Source organism: Pseudomyrmex gracilis, unplaced genomic scaffold, assembly GCF_002006095.1.
Source record: "Pseudomyrmex gracilis isolate BER0280 unplaced genomic scaffold, ASM200609v1 scaffold_197, whole genome shotgun sequence".
Lineage (NCBI taxonomy): Eukaryota > Metazoa > Arthropoda > Insecta > Hymenoptera > Formicidae > Pseudomyrmex > Pseudomyrmex gracilis.
The window spans coordinates 171537-189479 of NW_018020781.1; the positions used below are offsets into that span (position 1 = coordinate 171537).

The 17943-nt window shown below is 33.6% G+C and overlaps 5 protein-coding genes across 7 annotated transcripts; 2 read left to right on the top strand and 3 right to left on the bottom strand.

Annotated features, from left to right (window-relative positions):
• The first annotated feature begins 21 nt into the window (after window positions 1-21).
• Window positions 22-4703, top strand: LOC109858310 (tumor susceptibility gene 101 protein). Of its 2 annotated transcripts, XM_020435420.1 has the most exons (9): window positions 22-647; window positions 1805-2059; window positions 2163-2247; window positions 2337-2402; window positions 2541-2704; window positions 2884-3001; window positions 3095-3318; window positions 3542-3897; window positions 4001-4703. In XM_020435420.1, the coding sequence occupies exons 2-9, from the start codon at window positions 2006-2008 to the stop codon at window positions 4185-4187; spliced, it is 1254 nt and encodes a 417-aa protein (XP_020291009.1). In that variant the 5' UTR covers window positions 22-647; window positions 1805-2005; the 3' UTR covers window positions 4188-4703. The 2 variants fall into 2 exon arrangements, with proteins under 2 accessions (XP_020291009.1, XP_020291008.1); XM_020435419.1 differs by lacking the exon at window positions 22-647 and having other exon boundaries at window positions 1756-2059.
• Window positions 4704-4795: 92 nt separating this feature from the next.
• LOC109858311 (transmembrane protein 258) lies at window positions 4796-5680 on the bottom strand. Its single transcript, XM_020435421.1, has 3 exons — window positions 5546-5680; window positions 5049-5288; window positions 4796-4912 (listed from the first exon to the last, which is right to left on the bottom strand). Exons 1-2 carry the CDS (start codon window positions 5546-5548, stop codon window positions 5049-5051), a joined length of 243 nt encoding a protein of 80 aa, XP_020291010.1. The 5' UTR covers window positions 5549-5680; the 3' UTR covers window positions 4796-4912.
• A 362-nt stretch (window positions 5681-6042) lies between these two features.
• On the top strand, window positions 6043-12582 carry LOC109858298 (serine/threonine-protein phosphatase 6 regulatory subunit 3). Of its 2 annotated transcripts, none has more exons than XM_020435401.1 (18): window positions 6043-6628; window positions 6748-6827; window positions 6940-7091; window positions 7224-7345; window positions 7563-7733; window positions 7812-7990; window positions 8082-8195; window positions 8276-8405; window positions 8525-8677; window positions 8771-8881; window positions 8974-9038; window positions 9134-9335; window positions 9828-9914; window positions 10166-10263; window positions 10494-10533; window positions 10624-10822; window positions 10910-11297; window positions 11384-12582. In XM_020435401.1, exons 1-18 carry the CDS (start codon window positions 6569-6571, stop codon window positions 11559-11561), a joined length of 2529 nt encoding a protein of 842 aa, XP_020290990.1. In that variant the 5' UTR covers window positions 6043-6568; the 3' UTR covers window positions 11562-12582. The 2 variants fall into 2 exon arrangements, with proteins under 2 accessions (XP_020290990.1, XP_020290989.1); XM_020435400.1 differs by having other exon boundaries at window positions 6044-6628; window positions 10452-10533.
• Window positions 12583-13072: 490 nt separating this feature from the next.
• Window positions 13073-14412, bottom strand: LOC109858291. Its single transcript, XM_020435391.1, has 3 exons — window positions 14039-14412; window positions 13839-13919; window positions 13073-13367 (listed from the first exon to the last, which is right to left on the bottom strand). Exons 1-3 carry the CDS (start codon window positions 14251-14253, stop codon window positions 13307-13309), a joined length of 357 nt encoding a protein of 118 aa, XP_020290980.1. The 5' UTR covers window positions 14254-14412; the 3' UTR covers window positions 13073-13306.
• Window positions 14413-14602: 190 nt separating this feature from the next.
• LOC109858290 lies at window positions 14603-17102 on the bottom strand. Its single transcript, XM_020435390.1, has 2 exons — window positions 16626-17102; window positions 14603-16164 (listed from the first exon to the last, which is right to left on the bottom strand). The coding sequence occupies exons 1-2, from the start codon at window positions 16638-16640 to the stop codon at window positions 15613-15615; spliced, it is 567 nt and encodes a 188-aa protein (XP_020290979.1). The 5' UTR covers window positions 16641-17102; the 3' UTR covers window positions 14603-15612.
• Window positions 17103-17943: the final 841 nt, after the last annotated feature.

Sequence of the window (17943 nt, forward strand, 5' to 3'; positions counted from 1 at the left end):
TCGTCTAGATAAAGTTATCGAAAACTTATCTAGAAGTGAAAAAATTGGCTGCTAGAAGTGAAAAAATTGGCTGTAGATCCGCAATTTAGAAGTTAGATGGCGGAACGTTTGTGATTAGTCGTGGCTCGATTCTACACTTTTCGTTCTGCAAAAACATATTTTTGTACGGAATCGACCGAATCATTGTCATAACCTAATTGATTGAAAATACAAGTGATAGAACTTCTTTTCCATTGATGCCGAAGGTTCGAAAAAGAATGGTAAGTCTATTTAATGTTTGAATGACAACGCAATGTCATCGAGTACATTGTTGTTATCAATGAACAGATGTGACAGACGTGTCTTACAAGAGAGGTGTGACGCAAGAGTGTCCCTCTCCGATTAACGCTTGGAAGTTTCGCTTGTTATATAGTGACTGTGGAAAAATAATATGTAAAAAGATAATAGTGAATACAAAATAGTGAGTGAATTCTGACTACACCTTCGATTCGATTATATCCAAGATATTCGATGTGACAACTATACGAATATATGTATACGAATATATATATCTTTTAAATCACAAAGCTGCAACATAATAGTAATAATAATTCAAAAAGCAAAGATTACAAAAAACAACACAAGAAGTAAATTAACTCAACTATAAAGTAAGTATTAGTTCTTTTGTATACAAATAAGATAACGCATAAAGAGCCGTCTACAATGGAGAGTTGTAGGCCGTAATAGTAAGAAATTGACCAATCACAGACCAAGTACAGAAGAATAATCGATTGTGATTTGTCAATTTCTTACTGTTACGGCCTACAACTCTCCATTGTAGACGGCTCTTTATGTAGAATGGGCTTAAGACGCTGACGCAGGTCTCAGGCCGCTGATCTCGAGGAATTAACCAATCACGTAAATCGATTGGCTGATTTGACAAACGTGAATGGTCAAATCCGCGAGATCAGCGGCCTGCGACCTGCGTCTGCGTCTTAAGAGCCGTCTACAATGGAGAGTTGTAGGCCGTAACAGTAAGAAATTGACAAATCACAATCGATTATTCTTCTGTACTTTGTCTGTGATTGGTCAATTTCTTACTATTACGGCCTACAACTCTCTATTGTAGACGACCCTTTATGTAGAATGGCCTTTAAGCCTGTTCTACATTGATCGCAAGCGCAAACGCAAGAAACAGGTCTGATAGAATTGACTAATCGTATTGATCAATTCAGCCAATTGGCCAGCGTGATTGGTCAATTCTACAAGATCTTTATCTTGCGTTTGCGCTTGCGATCAATGGGTGCGTTCAGACAACTCAACGGTTGAGAGATCATCACTTATGATAGGACTATTCTTCAAAATCTGCTGCGGTCCCAAAAGTATGATCCAATCAGAAGTGATTATCTCTCAACCGTTGTGCAACTGTTGAGTTGTCTGAACGCACCCAATGTAGAACGGGCTTTATGCAAAAGTCTGGAACTGCGTTCCGTTTCACGCATATGCGCGCATGTATCTATAGTACACGTCACGTATAGTATAGATAAATGCGCACATACGCGTGAATAGACGTAGACTATTAGAAATAATAGAAATAAACTAATAGAAATGACTGTAGAAAATGATTGTAGAACAGGCCTAAAGCCTGTTTTACAATACAGTTGTAAGCTGTAAGTCGGAAGAAATTGACCAATCACATACAAATCACAGAAGAAATCGATTGTGATTGGTCAATTTTTTACGAATTACAACTCACGACTGTATTGTAGAACAGGCCTAAGTAATTTTATGTGCAATTGCTTCACGGAAATGGTTTCGATGACAGATCAGTGAAGAGTTCACGCATACTTTTCTCGTCATCTAATGATAGCAAGACGTGTAACTAACGCGAAAATCAATGATTACATGACGTCATATCGCAAAACGGCGTGAGACAAAGAAGAGACATAATTACGCACGTATAAAAGTTGACTAGAGAACAAGGAGCTTCTCGCTCCTATCTCCTAGTGTCAATCTTTTGTGCTAAATGGTGAAGATGACACCATTGGATGAAGGGAGGATTAGACAGGGCCTATCCAAGGTATATGAGATTATGTCTAACATTGATATCACTGTCATTGTGATTACAATTTTGTAATAATTGTAACAATCTTGTGCTATAAGACTATTATTTATATTTTTAGTATCAGAATGCAGACATAACAAAGAATCATGTAACAAGTGTTTTAAATGTTTACAAAGGCTTAGTATATGAGATTGAGCCTTTTGGTAAGTAAACCTTGATAAATTGATTATATATGTACACAAGTTGATACACGTCAAAGTTTTGTTAATTGATTCATACTGTTTAATATTAGTTTTCAATGATGGCTCGCGCAAAGAACTACTTAATTTACAAGGAACCATACCTGTTGTTTATAAAGGTAAGAGTTTTTAATAGAGAATCTTTAATGTATAAAATAATGTTTAATGTATAATTTTAATGTGTAATTATAAAATATATTATAATAGAGTATATATATATATTTTTTAAACATCTTAATTGCTTTTATTTACGTTAGGTACTTCTTATAATATTCCAATCTGCATATGGCTAATGGATACACATCCCAATAATGCACCTATGTGCTATGTTAAGCCAACAGCAGACATGCACATCAAAGTCAGTATGTATGTAGATCACAATGGTAAAATTTATTTGCCATATCTCCACGAATGGTTGCCAGTAAGTATTTCCATAATTTCTATAAAAGATTATTAATAAAGAGAACAGATTTGTTTATATATATATATATTAGAAACCATAAAAATAATATTTTGATTGTTATTTGTCAGAATAGTTTACACCTATTTGATAGTTTACAATTATTTGATAATGATTCTTTTAATCTGTTTGTTTTGCAGCACAATTCAGATTTGCTTGATCTAATTCAAGTTATGATTGTAACTTTTGGAGACTATCCTCCAGTTTACGCCAAAACAAAATCAGAAATACAGCAGTCTACACCGTACCCCGTTCAACGTAAGTAACTTTTACAACAGAAGTAACTGAACATTACAAATTCATATATTTTAATCTAATCTATTTTGTCATTTTCATTAAATCTCTTTGTAGCATTCATGCCTGTACCTGGCAGTGGAAGTGTATCAAGCTTTGCACCGTATCCAACAAATTCTCAATATTCTGGTGGTAGCAATGTTTACCCACCGTATCCATCCACAGCGTCCGGAGGATTTCCATATCCAGGTTCTTATGGTTCCTATGCTGGATCCACTCCAAGTTATCCGCGGCAAGGATACAATGGTCCGTATTCGCCATATCCACCAGCTACACAACCGGTACCACATTCTTTATACCTTTTTACCTTTACCTTATTACCTTAGCCTATGTAATACGTGCTTATAAATTTGATTTATGATTATTAAGTTTGTATTTGTACATAAGGCTGCGTTCGGATGTCACTTGTGTGCACATAGGTAATGTTTCCGAACGCAGCATAACAGTCAATAAGTCCAGTAAATTGAATAAAATATTGTATGTTTGAATGTTGTTATTCCATAGTCACCGACGGTACAACCGAGTTCTGGCGGATCTGGTACGATCACGGAAGAACATATAAGGGCATCTTTGCTATCCGCGGTAGAGGATAAACTGCGACGTCGGCTCAAGGAGCAATTTTCACAACTGCAAGCTGAACTAGAGACACTGCGACGAACACAGCAAGAGCTTACGAGTGGCTCGTCTCATCTGACGGATTTGTTTGAGAAACTCGAGAGAGAGAAGCAAGAACTTGAGAAGAATGTGAATATCCTGCAAGATAAGGAAGCGGAGTTGGAGAAGGAGATCGCCAAGCTGTCGGATAACCAATCGATAGACGTTGATGAAGCTGTCACTACTATAGCGCCGTTGTATAAACAGTAAGCATATATAAATTTTTTACGATGAAATAAATTTAACAGACACGTTTATTAAGAATAATTAGTTGAAAATACGATTCTAATTTCATATTTTTATTTATAGAATGCTAAATGCTTTTGCCGAAGAAGCAGCTACAGAGGATGCCATTTATTATCTTGGCGAGGGACTGCGATCTGGCATTATAGATTTGGATGCTTTCCTTAAACAAGTTCGACAATTGTCGCGCAGGCAATTTATGCTAAGGGCATTAATGCAGAAATGTCGGCAGAAAGCTGGTCTGGCTGGTTAAAGAAAACTTTTCGCGTGTGTTCTATTTCAATCAATACATACATTATATATACACATACATACACATACACACACACTCTGTGTTATTATATAAAAGTATGATTCTATTTTGCAATGACAATAGAACACAAAATTATTGCCGATACTGGAAAGCACGAAGTTATTTTATTGATAAACTCTATTTTGTCCTCGCGGTATATGAGAGGAAGAGAGAGAACTTTGTTTTATATAATATAAATGTTTAATAAACTGCATATGTGTTCGATATACAGAGAGATTATATTGCACATTTAAAAACAATTATATATGGTACTAGTAATGATATACTTTTCTTACACAGAATTATGTTATATTATATCAGTATCACATCTTTGTGCGCAAAGAACAGATGCAAATATTTTATCTTTTCAAGGTGCAAGAAAAGTTGTGATGTACCTGTATTGTGAACAAACTTCTCACCTTCATTGTGATAATGAATAAACTTCTGCATAATATTAAAAAAAAAAAAAAAAAAAAATTTAGAATTGCATTTATTTAATGTTTAAAATAGACCACAGAGTTGAGGTGTGGTCTATTTTAAGCATTGTTTAAATTACACTTTAAGCTGAATTTCTTCTTTAACATTTGCATTTATTTAGTGTAATAATGCAATTTTTTATATATACAGATTTTTTTTATTCTTAAAAAATATTATAAAGCATAGTTCATTATCTCCACTTAGTTAAGCTGAAACAAACACAAAAACTTCAGATTTTTATGTTAAAATTTTTATAAATATTTTAATTAGAACATCCACTTTTTTTTTAGAAAACTTTTGTATTTACAGCAAGACTTTATAAATATTTATATTACAATGTTTTACCTATACGTAAATTCCAACCCATAACAGCAAGAACAATACTCCAAACCCAGAGAATATTGCGGCAACTAAAGAAATGACAAGTTCCTTGATTATATCTCGTGTAAATTTAGTGCTCGTGACTTCGTATACAAAGAACCATGCTGTGAAAAATATTCCAATTCCTAATAATACCACTGCGAGCAAAGGAAAAACAGCTGGATTTACTGGCGAGACATATCTCGTCATTGACTCGATTTCCACCTAAGTGATTAGAGTGTATTAACATATAAATATGGCTCTTTTTTTTTTCTACTCTTTATTTAATTTATATTAATGTATTTTAGTTTCTGTGCATTTCATAGCAAATTAATTTTCATAGTTACAGTATGTGATGTATAGTATGTATTCTAGACAAAGATGTTTTTAATTTTTAACTCTTAACAAATTTTTTATATAAAAAATATAAAAGTTGTCGATATCTTTTGTATGGTATAATATTTATTTTATTTTGTACTTGCCATTTTGTTTTAAATATTATATTTTGACACTAATTTTGACGTGGCTTGATATCAGGGCCAACAAACTTACAAATCAACCGAAACCGAAGAGTTTGGTTTAGTTTGCATTTATGGCTTCTTGGACCTTCAAAGCTAGTCCATACGCCATTCCGTCAGGTCTTCCGCACGAACTCTTTCGTAAAGGGTCGTCTACAACGGAGAGTTTTAGACCGTAACAGTAAGAAATTGACAAATCACAATCGATTATTCTTCTGTACTTTGTCTGTGATTGGTCAATTTCTTACTATTACGGCCTACAACTCTCCATTGTAGACGACCCTTAAGAAATTAACCAATCACAGACAAAATCACAGAAGAATGGTCAATTGTGATTGGTGAATTTCTCACGACTTAAAGCTTGCGACCGTAATTGTAGAACAGGCCTGAACGCAGCAAATGAATACTGGCCTATATGATCGTAAAAAGAAACGGTTATCTGTGAGAAGGAAGAACGTGCGTATTGTGCGCTTGCGCGACCGCTCAGTCTTGAAAGCCATTGAAAGCGTCGACTTGCGTTCGCTTCCCGTGACCGATGATCCACGTTTCGAACCTTGGACATTATTTTTGTATCCTTTCGTTGCTTGACGTCATCCTGCGTCCTAATCACCGAAATCACGTACGTCGCTGCCTCCGACGAAAGGTGTCTAAAAGGTGCGGCGGGGCGAAGAGTGGCAACCGTGGATGAACGGAGGAGGTGGTGATCGTTTGGAGGTGGTTTAGTAGTAACGCGAGGCGCGATATAGTGGGGATTGCGCGCAGCGCGGCGGAAAAGACATCGACAGAAATACGATATTCGCATACGTGCGATGTTAGCCGCTCAGCGGCCGAGTGAGTTAGCACAACGTGCCGTCGTTTCGTTTCCTCCCCGTACGTGCGTGCACGCGCCACGCCAATGCGTGTCGGACGATTGTTCTGAGCTTCGATAAATCGTGACCGCACGACAATTTAAAGTGTCAAACCGTAAGCCCAACATCAGCAGACACCATGTTTTGGACGAATAATTACGTGTCATCGCCGCATATCGAGGCACTACTCAACAAAGAGGCGAGTTTTCTTTTTTATTCTTCACGGCAGAGATAGTGGAGACCCTTCCCTTTCCCCTTCCTACTGAATTATAATCGTCGTTGTTGAAACTATCTGATCTCTGTTACTCATGCTTACAGGATGTTACTCTGCACGAATTGATGGATGAGGAAGACATCCTACAAGAATGCAAGAGTCAGAACAAAAAGCTAGTTGAATAGTAAGTGAAATCAGTATTTGTATTACAAGTTATCTGTTTTATTGGATATAATTAGTGGTGATAATATTTGGATCAAAGTTGCTAAACAATCTGTGGCAATAATAATTTATAGTCTCACGAGGCCTGCAGTTATGGAGGAATTAGTGACATTAACTATTAAAGAACCATCCATGGACATTGAGGAACGCTGGCGCTACAAATATCCTAATGTCGCCTGTGAGCTGCTCACTTGTGATGTGCCTACATTGAACGAAAAACTAGCAGGTGCAAGATAGTTTGATTAGTTTTGATTAGTTTTGTTATATGTTGTTGTTAAAATGTAAGAAGAAACGCTAATATATTCATATCTAAATTTGCGAGTTGTTTATAGATTATATTCTAAAACTATTTTTCTAGGTGATGAAGCACTTTTGGCCAAATTATATTCTTTCATAGATACAGATCAGCCATTAAATCCATTACTCGCATCGTTTTTTAGTAAAACTATTGGAGTACTTGTCGCACGTAAAGTTGACCAGGTAATTGTGAAAATCTGATTTGTGTACAATATTAGAATATCAAATGTCTTTAAGTAAGATACATAAATCAATTTATATTTAATATTTTCTTTGAGATATATGTGATTTAAAAAATGCATTGTTAATATTATATTAGTTAAGTAATAAATCTTTTTTTCTTGTCTCTCCTGTGGCATCCAAAACATCTATCCATCCTGTAAATTTCCATCTATTCCAGAATTGGTATTCCTATCAGTTCACATGCTTACAGGTGTTAGAATTTCTTAAGAGTCGTCAGAGATGTGTAGATCTACTGTTGCAACATTTAGAAACATCTGCTATTATGGACTTAGTACTAAAACTTGTTACTCAGGTTGAAGGCAGTGAAATGCGCCAAAATATATTGAATGTAAGATGACTTCTATGCATAATGTTCTAGTTGCTTTTTGCCAATATATCTTTTACGTAACATGTTTGTTTTTGATAGTGGTTAGATAGTCAACATTTAGTGCAAAGACTGGTGAAATTGTTAGCACCTACTTCAGAAGCAACTAAACATGCCAATGCTGCACAATTGCTCTGCGATATGGTGACTGTAGCTCGAGAAAATCAACGTACATCTACAGAGCGTGCTGATCCAGATCCTATTTTAAATACTCTAGAATCGTGAGTAAATGTGTATTACTGTTACTGTTGCGATTTTTATTGTTATATGAGTTTTATCTTTTTACATTGAACAATAATCATTCTGTTACAGAGAAGAAACTGTGACTTTATTATTAGACACTATCCTAACTGGAGAAAAGGTAGAAACTAGTATTGTTGGCGGTATACAGGTGCTTTTGGTGCTCTTAGGTCAAAAAACTAGCAAGTATGGCTAAAACATTTTTACAATATCAAAATATTTTGCAGATAAATAAAGCGGCATATAATAGTCAAAACTTTTTGCAGCCCATCAAATGAGGGAGATGTACACAATAATACCGAAGACGTTGCGGATAATGAGCAATGTATGAAGATCACGAACTCTACTCTACCATATCTGGAACAGTTTTATAAACTTCTTTTAGATCCACCATATGTAAGAGCTTCAAAAAACATCTTTGTATAGACATATTTTCATAATTTATATTTAATCGTATACAATTTTTTAATTTGTATTTTTTATGCTATTTTATAAACTACAATTTTATTTTACAGAAACCGGCTGTAAAAACAACAGTTGGATTGTTAGAATGTCCATTAGGAAATACTCGTTTGCATGTAGCAAAGTTGTTAAGTGCATTATTGTCAACAGAAAACTTAAAGATCCATGAAACTTTAGCAAATATGGGAACATTCCAAACATTGTTGGTAAGACTACATGATGTATAATTTGTTTCTAATAATAAGGTTTTCCGTTATTTTATCATTTTCTATTTTTATATTTGTAATCTGAATTTGTAGGGTCTGTTTTTCAAATATACATGGAATAATTTCTTGCACACACAAGTACAACAGTGCCTGGCCTTAGCTATTAATTGCGGACATCGGGATAATGATATTATTTATAATAATGTAAGTTACAGATGTTTGCCGCACAAAAAAATTGTTTAAAAAAATATTGAGAAATATTATATAATAAATCGATATCACACGTTAATTTTCAGATATTTATCAAGTGCAAGTTGATAGAGAGAATCTTAGAAGCGTGGGATAAAAATGAGAGTAAACAGTAAGATTGTCAAAAGTATTAAATTTCGCGGAATATGTTTTACATAGCTCCAGAAAGAGAAATATGAATATTGTAATATGGGAATCCGATTGCAGAAACAAGGAAAATGGCGTTCGGCAGGGATACATGGGACATTTGATAAATATCGCAAACAATATTGTCACTCAGTGTGAAAAGAATAATATACTGGCCAGCTTCCTGAAGAACAATTTATCACCCGAGTGTCTTAGTAAATGGGAAAATCTTGTGAATACACAGTTGGTAGAAATTAATAAAATTCATCAAACTGTGATGATGGTATGTGATAGTAATTAATATATTTTTAATATATTTTGTTTTAATAAGGTTTTTTTGCTACTTTTTTGTAAATAAAACTAAATAAATATTTTTAAATTAGTCGATGAATATAATTGGTCGTGTAGAGCCGTTCGCTGGATGTTGTGCGGAAAATATGTCTGTATATATATACACATATGTATATATATAAACGAATTCACATTTTCATGTGAGTTTTTGAATTGTAATTTCAATTCATTTGAATCATATAGGATGCTAGATTTGCATCTCGTATATGAAGGACCCCGGATACCCTCCCCAAATTAATTTAAAATATTGCGAAAAAAACTTCTCACAACATCCAGCGAACGGCTCTACTCGACCAATTATATTCATCGACTAGTTTAAAGACTTAAGAGCCCGAGATGATTCTCAGTTTATTACTAATTGTTAAATAAATATTATTATTAATAAAAATAAATATTATACATTTAATGATGACAATATTTTAAGGGTGATCAGACTCCAGTGTACCTGATGAACTCGGAAGAAAATCCGGATGATTTTAATTCCTACTCACAAGAAGCGTACATGCAACAGGTTGAATTGCAGCACATCAAATAAGCTATATCTAAGTTATCGCAAGGTGTCTTATTTGAAATGTCTGAAAAAATCTGAAATTCTCGGAGGAAAATGTGTTGTTTTTATAGAAAAATTAGAAAAAATTCTTGAAAAAAAATTGTGCGTAAAAACAAAATAGACATCTTGTGTGTTGATTTTATAGATATTACTATTACATATGTATGTTCAGACTTGCTGCTTGATATATTGTTTGATATTCTTTATGTTAGATGTACTCCACTTATCAAGGTCAACAGATAACGCCTCCGTTCATCGAGAACTTCGGCTTCCCCGACGACGAGTTTAATGACGGTGATGATGCGCTTCAGTAAGTATATACGCGAGATCTCGTTCTAGTGTGTAGTTGATAAAAGAATAACGCTGTTAAAATAATAAGGAGTATACGAAAAAAATCATCTTGTCAAAGCCGAAAAAGTGCACTCACAAAAAGAGCGCGACGTATCTTTCATTGAGACTTCTTTCTTGCTGTTTTCGTTAAGAAATATGATATTATAGTAATCCAGTTGACCAATTAACAACGTTGGCCTTTACCCTCAGTGAAGAAGATCTCGACAAACGAGAAGATATGTTCAATAAGGTTGGTAGAATCTCTCAGTATAAACACATACTTTGGTGTATCATTGCAAAAAAAAAAAATAATACATTTATGATACTGTTGTGTTAAAAGCTGTGTCAGCAAAAGCAAAAGGCCGGACTTGAGGATTGCGGTAGCGGTCTGGAATGGGGCGAAGACGGAGAACTTACGTTCCAGACTGTGGTGGACAAACGAGATTGGCACTCCAAGCAACAACATCAGGATTCTAGTTCGTCAGACGAGGACGACGAGGATCCGACCGATATGCATATGGAGGCTGACACGAATGATCGTATGTTTTTTTTTCTACAGATTTCTAAAGATATATATTTAAATTCGAGATTGTTTAATTGTTTTATTAAATTTGCAAAAATTTTAGCCTGGGACAGTGGTGAACCCGCAAGTACCGGTCCCGCGCTCCCAACTGTCAATCCGTGGGATGTGACGCCGGAGCCGGTGGAATCTACTGGCTGGGCTAATTTCGAAAGTTTCGAAAACACTCCGAGCGCGGAAAATACGGAAAACAAGAAACCGCACGACGAGCTTAAGGAAAAGATGGATACAACGGCCGCAAACTTAACAGAAGATTCGATTTTTTGCGAGATTGTTGGCGATAATGACAAAACGCAGAGCAGAGATTTTGTGAAAAATGAACCATCCGAGATAGATTTATCAGATAGAAAAACTGATCTCAACAAAAGCGAAATTAACGAAGAACCGACTGTCTCCGCTGCCAACGTTAATATTAAAGAGTTACCGGCTGACAGGTATTGACGCGTAACGTTTGACTGGAAAAAGAAAATGAAATATAATTTTTAATGTTCTTTGGATATGTTCGTTGGTTATGTTTCAGGGATTCTAAAAGCGCGGAGGAAAACAGGAATGTAATGGAAAACAAAATTGTAGATGCCACAAAAGATGCAACGGAGAACGAGGATACGAAATCGGACGTTCCGGTTGCAGCAGCTTCTCCGAGAAGCACGTCTGTTGACGCTGCAGATTCCGTACCAGTGTCTAAAGAGACCAAATGAAACGTTCTCCTCCTTATCTACGTTAGACGATCTATAATGGCAATAGGAAGAGAAAATCATATCAGTATCGAGTCGTGCGCGAACGATCGGAAGCATATTACGCCCTCTATTTTTTATTAGACACCACGTTAATCATGCTTTTTGAAAAAAAGCATTGGCCCTGGGTACACCACAGGTCCCACTTCAGGGTATCTCTTTTGAATAAATCCTAATGCCGAAAATGATCGACGCTCAACTATTATTAGTAAATAATTTGATGTTTATTACACATATGTAAGTACCTACATGTTTTTCCCCTTCCACATCTCGTTCTTTCCTCTTAAATCCCCTCCCAAATGGTTAACATTTTCCAAATGCCCCCGAGAGATTGGAAATTGTTCATTTTTATCGCATATATTTTACGATTATTATTAAGAGTTTCGTAACTTGGTATTTATACGTAATTGACATCTGGTCTTTATCAAAATAAAAACAAAAACCGAAAAGCAAAAAGAGGATAAAATTGCAACTTCATGAGTTAGATGATACGCAATTTATGTACAAGCAATTTTGTAAAATATTGAAAGAGACTAAAATAGAGAGAGAGAGAGAGAGAGGAGACATTAGATGAATTTCCGCACGTCTCCCGCACGTAACATTTGATTTATTTTTCACACGACACGCGCTATAAGTTTGTATATTATACGGAAATGCGAAAAAGAAACAAGAGAAGAGTTACTGTAACGCCGTTTACTACTTAAGATCGATATTTCACAAACCAGTGCTTTTGCTTAATTCTTTGATAAGGCAAAGGTACTTAGGTGCAGTGCCTACTGTCTAACTGAATGTACATTAGTTCAAGATACACGATACGATCAGAAAAAGAAGAAAAGAGAGAAAGAATCGAGAGTATTTTTATTACCCTTCGTAATATTTGGTCGAAATTTGTACATGATAATTGTATTTTAGTCGGAGCTCACTTGACAAATTTGCGCGCTTATTTGCATTCCAATAAAAAACAAATAAATAAAAAAAAAAAAAACAAAGAAAAGATTTGTAAATATATTAAACTGTTACAGTCTTTCATGAGGATCTTCCAGAATAAAATAGCGTTGAAAGTACTTAATGGTCAACGCTAGTGTTGCGCACGCTTCGACCGAGCTATCATAAATGTGTATGTGTTGTGTGTGTATGTGTGTATGTGCGTGTGTGTGGAAATGTGTACACATACATATATATATATATATATACATACCTATTATTTGTCTCTGCGTGAGAAATTGTTCTGCGAATTATGTTACCTGATTGTTCCGCGACTTTCTTCTGCCTCGCAGATTTTGCAACAGCAATGTGTTTATAGCGTACAGGCGATATTGTTCATAATTAAAAAAAAAAAAAAAAAAGATAAAAGAATAAAACATTGTTCAAAATCCAAAAACGTTTCACAGTTTTTTTTTGTAACTTTCTTATTGAACATCTTCATAAATTTGTACAAATAACGTAATCTACACACGTTTTTTGTTATGTTTATGTTGCATCTTATGTGTATATAATATTAAATTAATAAGTTATACAATACATACATATATATACATACATAACAAAAGTATGTCGTTCGCGCAGTCTTTTATATCCAACAATAATTTATTTTAGTTCCTGCTATTGATCTATCAACATATATATAGTATATAGATCAACATAGATATCTATATATATAATTTTTGTATGTCCGCTATATTTATATATATTTTTACTAAATCCTTGGATTAGGAGAATTCATTTTCCTGATGCGGTGGATCGTACACCGATATATCGATTCTTTCGTGTCTGCGAGATAAATAAGAATATAATATAGTAATATTGAAATTTATATATTAACAAATTCATATGAATTGCACATATCTTACACGGCGCTTTTGTAATATTTGAACTATAAGAGAAATAGTCCGGTTAGCGAGAGCCAAGCCCTGGATGTGTACGTGCAAAATATCTTTTTAACGTGTAAATTAACATTTTACATTTTATAATTCGAATTAAATTTAATTCAAAAATTTATATTGAATGCTTGATCGATTTGCATCGCGTATAGGAACAACTTCTCTAGAGACAATCTTTTTGTGAAATTTAAAAAATTTTGCAAAAAAACCACTTTAAACCAGAGATCGAACTTTATCGCGTTTTTGTGAAATATTTCTCTTATAATTAAAATTATTGTTGAAAAGTAATCATTTTTTATCTAGTCATTTTAATCAAAAACTATAAAACGCCGTAAAGAAAATTTATATATAAGGAATTTACCTCTCGGTACTTTCGCCACTTGTTGTGTTATCCGTATCTGTGAGAACTCCTATCTCGTAAACTACAGCTTTTATGATGTATCTGAAAGTCGCAAAGAGAAACATTTACAACAGAATGAATTTTGAGATGTTTTTTTATGGGTTCTTTTTTTTTTGTAGCAAAAAGATATTAAAAGTTATAATAATTTTATGGAAACTTACACGTCAGTACTAGCCGTTGAATTATCCGTTGAACTGTCCGTCAAATTGTTCGTCGAATTTTCGGACACTAAATTCTCGTATTCCTGCGCGAGATCCGACAACGGACTCGCATCCACTCGTCGCAACGTTATTGTCATTAACGCAAATATAATTAATAAAAGTGTAATGCGAGATGGCCAAGAAGGCCATCGATCACGATGTGTAGCGTACGACATTTTAAAACGACAAACTCTTCTGAAATGTACGAGCCATCATTTTTATACCATTGGACATCTGTGCTCTTCATTAACACTTCTACGCCTTATATATGCAAATGTTTTTGCATTACGTATTCTCGAACTGTTCATAAGTGGCTATGGAAACTTTCCGCGTCTGACTGAGCGCGAATGATACAATTGCGCTAGAGAATTACACAAAGGAGCACAAATACATGTTACATAAAAAAACATTCTTTTTTTTTTAAATAAGAAATGAAGTAAAATAAATATGAGGAAAAGAGCGTTATTTAAAAAAATCTCAATGTTTTTGTTATAAAAAAAGTTTTATTTTTTATTGTCAATTGTACATCTAGCAACTCGGGTCTGATTAAACTTTCTTGGAAAATCTGTTAAAATACACAAACCATTTTCTCGGCGTTTTACAATTCTTTTTCGAATTGTTTTCAAAATATTTCTGCGGTATAAAATGTGTTTATTTTTTCTGCAATCTAACATGTGTAGTTTTCGTAATATTTTTTTCAATAAGTTCTTGATATTTGTGCGATGTGTCAGAGTCCGCGCGCACAGCATTTGCTTTTTGTTTGATTTTATTCAATGAAGTGACACGCGAATAAAATAAATCGTTTTGCTTAAATAACTTTTCTCAAAGCAATATTGAGACTTTGTACGCGCACGATCTTATTCCTACGTTATATCACTGTGTTAAGTACGATAATTCAATTAACATGGTTATACAAATAAATTGTGTCATTCGGATATAAATACACGTGTTCATTCAAAATGTTACTAGAATTTCATTTGCGTTTTTAACACATCAAGTGACCAAAAATGTGTTGTAACGTAATTGTCAAAAATAGAAGGAAAAAGCCAATAAAAAAAAAAAATAAAGCCTTACAATTAGAGCCAAACGCTGAATGTATGTGCAAAGTGTATATTTTTGATGACGTATAAATTAATACACATGGTGATTCGAATTGAATTCAATTAGAAAATTCTTATTGAATGCTTAATTTGAATCTCTTTTAAATAAATAATTTCTTTAACTTCTTTTCTGTGAAATTAAAAAAAATTATTTAATGAGTATTTTACTTACTAGGCAATTGTATGTAATTGAATCCAAAGATAAGAATCTAAATTACATTTGATTGGCAGGCAAGTAGATTAAATTGTTTTGTCTGGTTGAATTTGTTCAATGCTTATGACCTTCAAGTAAATCTAATTCAGTTCGTTGTGTATTTAAAATAGGCGTGGCTATATTTAAAAAAAAAACTAAACATCTACAAAACGTTTTAAACATGTGAAGATTTTCATTCGGATATTTTTTAAATAGGTATGAAACGTTTAATATGTACGTTTTTAATACGGTTTTACGTCTAGGATACTCCCGCTTATTTTCGGAATTATTTGAATAAAAGGCGTTGTTCTAATCGGAAAAGACGGCGTTGTTGTTCTAACCGGAAGAGTAGACGGCGTAGTTTGCGGCGTCGGAGTTACAAACGGAGAAATATAATCCGGTGGAATTAGCTCCGTCGATGGAACTTGAACATTGCGGTCGGGAGTGTCGCTTGGTCTTCCTCTTGCAAACCGCTTGATCTTGCCGTGCGTTAAAGTCGGTAACACACTGCTCACAAATCCGGCTGGTTGATCAAGCGTAGCAAGTTTGCTCGAGCTAATATTATCAAAGTTTCCTTTGTAATTCAATCTGGAGGGATGTGCGGAGATCAGGGTGTTAACCAGAGACTCATCGTTTTCAAATTCTCTTACGTTGTTGAGATCGGGAGGATATCTTGCAAGACCATTTGACAAATCGTAGCTTGAGGTGCCGAGTTTATTCACTAGTAAACTTCGCTTGTCTTTCTTTTGATCATTCGTATTTATCGCTGATCCGGCGGTTACTAACAATAATATCTGCACGCAATTTTAAAATAAACCAAATGTTGTTTCAAATGTTTATCAAGAATAGCGTAAGATATTAAGCAGAAAAAAAACTTGGCAGGCATTATAAGTACATTGGTTACGACATCGGTTGTGACACATATTTTCATTTAATAATCAATTATTTGAAGTTCTACTAATAAAAGGATAAAGCGCTTTTATTAATTTGTTTTTGCTATTGCTCGGAAAGAAATCATAAATAAAACAAGTAAACAGCCAACTATACGCATTAATCTTACATTTTAACTATTACAAAAAACAACGAAACAACTAAATGTTAAAGAAAATATTTATCAAAAAGTATGCATTGTATGCACATATATATATATATATATATATATATATATATATATATATATTTATATATAAATAGTTGTTGTTATGCACATATTAAAAGAAAAACAAGAGTATAAAAGATCTTCGTTGACACTTACCACGAAGCTTCTCATTGTGTCTCATGAGTCTCGGATCGAGAATGTTTTCCGGATAATCGGGTGGCCTTTTTATATGTGACATCTTCAGTTCGTTATATACATACAATTAGTTTCATAAAAATGAAGAAAATATCTTTCTCTACGAACTGCGCACTTTCCGCTTATATTTCTGTAACCGGTTATACTGGTTTTTCTATTCAACATAACAGCAAAAGTCATCACATAAATTATTGCCCTCGAAACAAATTTATACGTTTGTGATTTGCATATCTTCGAGGTCTTAACACACTGCTTCCCATTATAAATAAATAAATATATGTATATGTATCTTTATTTATAAAATTCAATATTTATATACACATTTTATATTTTTGTTGACACTTAAAAAATTTGTGAGTAGTATATGTACAGGGATGCATTTTAATAACGAGCGAGATATAAATTTAAGTCGATCTTTTAATCAAAATTTAGAAACACTATCGCGCTTTTCTTTTTAATAATATTATTATTACTTAGGGTAAAAGACCCAATTACTGTCACCTGTCCAATTACCGTCACTCTAAGCTATTTTATTTAAAATATTAAATAAATCCTAAAAATTTATGCATGAAAACAATCTAACATAGAATTTTAAGTGCAATTAATATAACAAAAAATCCAGCACTCAACATTCTTGTCTCATTTCTTTCATTTTAAGAGGTGACAGTAATAGCTCTCGCATCGTTCTTTTTTAATTATTAAATTTATAAATAAAAATAGAGATTTTGAGAGGCGGTATTATTTTGTTTTTTATATTAGAGATATCAAATAATATCAGATAAAAAGAAAAACACATGTTTTTGATAAATAAGTAGTAAAAACAATTCACTATAACGCCAGAGTTTATTATTCAGGTGACAGTAATTGGGCCTTTTACCCTAGATGTTTTTTAGATTCTAGTCAAATTGCTGTGCAGTTAAGAATATAGAAAAATACTTTTATTTTGTGCTGTCGCGACGCAAATATAATATAATAATTAAAGTAAACGGGAATATAATGATTAAATATACACACACAATGTAAAATGTTTAAAAAAATATATATTTGTTTTGTAATGCTATATATATCAAAAAGTCAATAATAAAACTTTACGTGAAGCTTTTTACGCCTTCCGACCTATAAAGAACAAATTATATCGTCACTCCCTACGTATAATCCCGTAACTCCAAAACGCAAATTTTAGAGGAGAGCAGTTTAAAAGTATAAAGCTTCATATGTTTCCCTATAGTTAGGGATCTTTCGGTTTCAAATTTGTTCCTTATTTATGAATATTTTTTTT